We start from the raw sequence: 3295 nt of genomic DNA, 5'->3' as shown, positions 1-3295 counted from the left end.
GAAGAAAAGCACAAAGGGTAGGAAAAGGGGCACCTGCCTTTCTTCCAGTGACCTGACCCCATGGGCAAAGTGGGTTAGGCCCCTGAGCATGTGGAGTGGGGTGCGTCTCCCTGCAGGCAGAGAGGCCGTGGGGTCCACACTTTTTGTTTCTACAATCTGGCTCAGGCAGGGTGCAGAGGGGCCTGGAAGCAGCGCTTCCCCGAACAGAACTCAGAGGGTTCATTGTTGACCGGCGGGATAGAGGCTCTGGCTACTGAGCACCTATGAGAAAACGTCAGGCTTCAGTTGGCAGACCTTTACCCCTCTGAGCCAAGTTCACAGGCCGGTGTGTGTCATACCCTGTTAACCACAGAGGCCCAAAGTTCTTCCATCACTAACCCACGCCTGTGATCCCCTGCTCAGCTCGGAGCCTGCACCATCCCGGGCCCGGGACAAAGCGGAGGCAGCATGGAGCCCGGCAGCCGCGGAGCCGAGGACTTCCCGCTCAACATGTTCTCCGTCACGCCCTACACACCCAGCACCGCCGACATCCAAGTGTCGGATGACGACAAGGCAGGGGCCACCTTGCTCTTCTCGGGCATCTTCCTGGGCCTGGTGGGCATCACGTTCACCATCATGGGCTGGATCAAATACCAGGGTGTCTCCCACTTTGAATGGACCCAGCTCCTGGGCCCCATCCTGCTCTCGGTCGGGGTGACGTTCATCCTGATAGCCGTGTGCAAGTTCAAAATGCTCTCCTGCCAGGGCTGTAAAGAGAGCGAGGAGAGGGTCCCGGACTCGGAGCAGACGGCAGGGGGACAGTCGTTCGTTTTCACAGGCATCAACCAACCCATCACTTTCCACGGGGCCACAGTGGTGCAGTATATCCCGCCTCCTTACGGCTCCCCCGAACCCATCAGTGTCAATACTGCCTACCTGCAGCCCGTGGTGAGCCCCTGTGGTCTCATTCCTCCCGGAGGGCCAGTGGCAGCCACGCCCAGCCCTCCGCAGTACTACACCATTTACCCTCCAGAGAACGCTGCCTTCGAGGGGGACCAAGACTGCTATTCCCTCAGGGAGGGCAGAAATAACAGGTAAGGCATGCTCGAGGTGAGTGGGAGGGGGTGGTGCGGGGCACCCTCCTCTTCCAGGAGACACAGCCACACTCCCCAGCTGTGCTGGCTTTGCAAGGAAGGGGGCCAGAGAAGGGGCGTCAAGGGCCTGTGGGCAGTGTCGGGCTCTGAGATCCGGCCCTGGCCCCACCATCTGCTGTGTGCTCTGCTCATGTTTCAGGGCTGAGCAGTTAGAAGCGACGCCGCTGGACCATGAGGACTTGGCCTGCTTCTCTCCTCCCCGCTATGAAGAAATATACTCGCTGCCTCGCTAGACACTCCTGGATGCCTTCAAGACAGTCTTGAAGTCCTTGTTGCTGGTGCCTGCAGAGATAAGACAGCAGTGCTGTCCTGCCTCCACACTCCAGGGGTGCCGGAGGGAAAGAGGGGGGCAACATGTCTCCAATGAGGAAACTGTGAGGTTGGGGTAGAGAAATTCCCTTCCTGTCTAGTTTGGAATCCCCTGCATTGCAAGCAGGAATTTCACCTGCAACCTAACCTCCTTTTTGGGAAAACACATTGTCTCAATCTGACCTCAAACCATCCCCAGAAAGCAGGAGATTGCTTTGGGGGTTGTGAGGGGAGGGAAGAGGGAAGCAGAGGAATGAATACAGGCTCTGTGGGAGGGTTCCCTGTTCTCAGTCCCGAAGAGCATTTGTATATCTCCACTTGATTGCCATCTGGTATCTCTAGAGGAATCTGGATGTCTTCAAGGCTGCAAAAATAAATAACGTGGAATGAAATAGCATACTGTCTTCTGTTACTTGGCTGGCTAAGCCGCACAAAATGAATATTGGGACAATGATGGGGATAAATCAGAAGTTCTCACTGGGTCCCAGTGACTGGCCATTGTCGTTGTCTCTGGCAGGCAGAGTCTGGCAATCTGATGCATGGTGGACCTGGCCCGTGGCTGGCAGAGCTCATGACCCTCTCTGAGCACCCTGTTGAATGAAGTAGGGAAGAGCTGTTCGGAGCAGAGTTGAATTAGGCAGATCAGAGTGGGAAAGCCTGACTCAGGGATCAAAACATGTTCAAGACAGCTTGTCATCGTCTTTGTGAAACACTGCTTGGGTGGCCGGAAACATCTGAACCTGGACTGTGACATAAACAGTGTCTTCAGGATCCTGCAGTCTGCTCAGGATCCTGAACAGACTTTGGGATCTTTAGAAGATCATTGAGACCATCAAGGAGGAAGGAGAATCTTCCCTTGGGCTACAAAGATAAGGGTCTGCCCATCTACAGTGAAGATTAGGTCCTCCCAAAGGAAGACAATATCTAACTATGGGATCATGATTTGTCACTGTGTTCTTACATGGAGTGATCTTCCCTTACCCCAATAATTTTTATCAGAAGTATCTAGTTTTGTTAGAATACAATAGAAATAAACTTTGCATATTATTGTGATATTCCTATCATATCTTATGGGAAAACATTTTTGTAAGAGAATTGATGATTGAAGGTAATGGAAAGATATGGTTCAGCTCACAAACATCAGTTTCTCATTGTTCACATTCTTGAAATACTGTATTCCTAGCTGAGAGCTGAAGGCCGGTGGCTGTGGAGATATGGCCGAGGGTCCCAGGGTCTGCAGCAGATAACATGCAGTTCTTTTTATTTTTCCTTTTTGGGTCACACCTGGCAATGCACAGAGGTTACTCCTGGCTCTGCACTCAGGAATCAGTCCTGGTGGTGCTCAGGGGACCATATGGGATGCTGGGAATTGAACCCGGGTCGGCTGCAAGCAAGGCAAATGCCCTACCCGCTATGCTATCGCTCCAGCCCCAACATGCAATTCTTTAATTCTTGTTGTTTTCCTTCTTTTCTGGTTTTGCGACCACAACCAGCAGTGCTCAGGGGTTACTTCTGGCTTTGTGTTCAGGAATCATTCCCGGTGGGGCTGGGGGATGATATGAGATGCCAGGTGTCAAACCTAGGTCAGTTGGGTGCAAAAGAGGCACTCTGTCTGCTGTACTATCTCTGCAGTCTGCTATTTAGTGTTCTTTCACGTGCCTTCCTGATTCGAGCATCATGGTTATCTTAAAGAGGAAATGATGTTAGGAAAGATCACCTATGGGGCAGGGAGTAGGTGGTGTCTGGGATACCAGAAGTTCCAGAGGTGGGAGAATAAACCTCAGGGATTTTTTGCTCCAGAAGCCAGATTCATTCCATACCACCATCCCTGTTTCAAGATGGTGAGTTAGGGT

The 3295-nt window shown here is 52.4% G+C and overlaps 1 protein-coding gene across 1 annotated transcript; it reads left to right on the top strand.

Moving 5' to 3' along the window:
- Positions 1–403: 403 nt before the first annotated feature.
- TMEM174 (transmembrane protein 174) lies at positions 404–1762 on the top strand. The gene is made up of 2 exons (XM_056112647.1): positions 404–1073; positions 1273–1762. The coding sequence occupies exons 1-2, from the start codon at positions 448–450 to the stop codon at positions 1364–1366; spliced, it is 720 nt and encodes a 239-aa protein (XP_055968622.1). The 5' UTR covers positions 404–447; the 3' UTR covers positions 1367–1762.
- The last annotated feature ends 1533 nt before the right edge of the window (positions 1763–3295 follow it).

This window comes from Sorex fumeus, unplaced genomic scaffold (assembly GCF_029834395.1).
Source record: "Sorex fumeus unplaced genomic scaffold, SorFum_2.1 ptg000018l, whole genome shotgun sequence".
In the NCBI taxonomy this organism is placed as follows: Eukaryota; Metazoa; Chordata; class Mammalia; order Eulipotyphla; family Soricidae; genus Sorex; species Sorex fumeus.
This window is presented reverse-complemented; position numbering and strand designations above follow the sequence as displayed.

What these genes read in the sequence shown, in the direction of transcription:
- TMEM174 (XM_056112647.1), top strand. Translation starts at nt 448, where the DNA reads ATGGAGCCCGGCAGCCGCGGAGCCGAGGACTTCCCGCTCAACATGTTC. An exon ending in AGGGAGGGCAGAAATAACAG is followed by an intron (nt 1,074 to 1,272) that starts GTAAGGCATGCT and finishes CTCATGTTTCAG; the next exon opens with GGCTGAGCAGTTAGAAGCGA.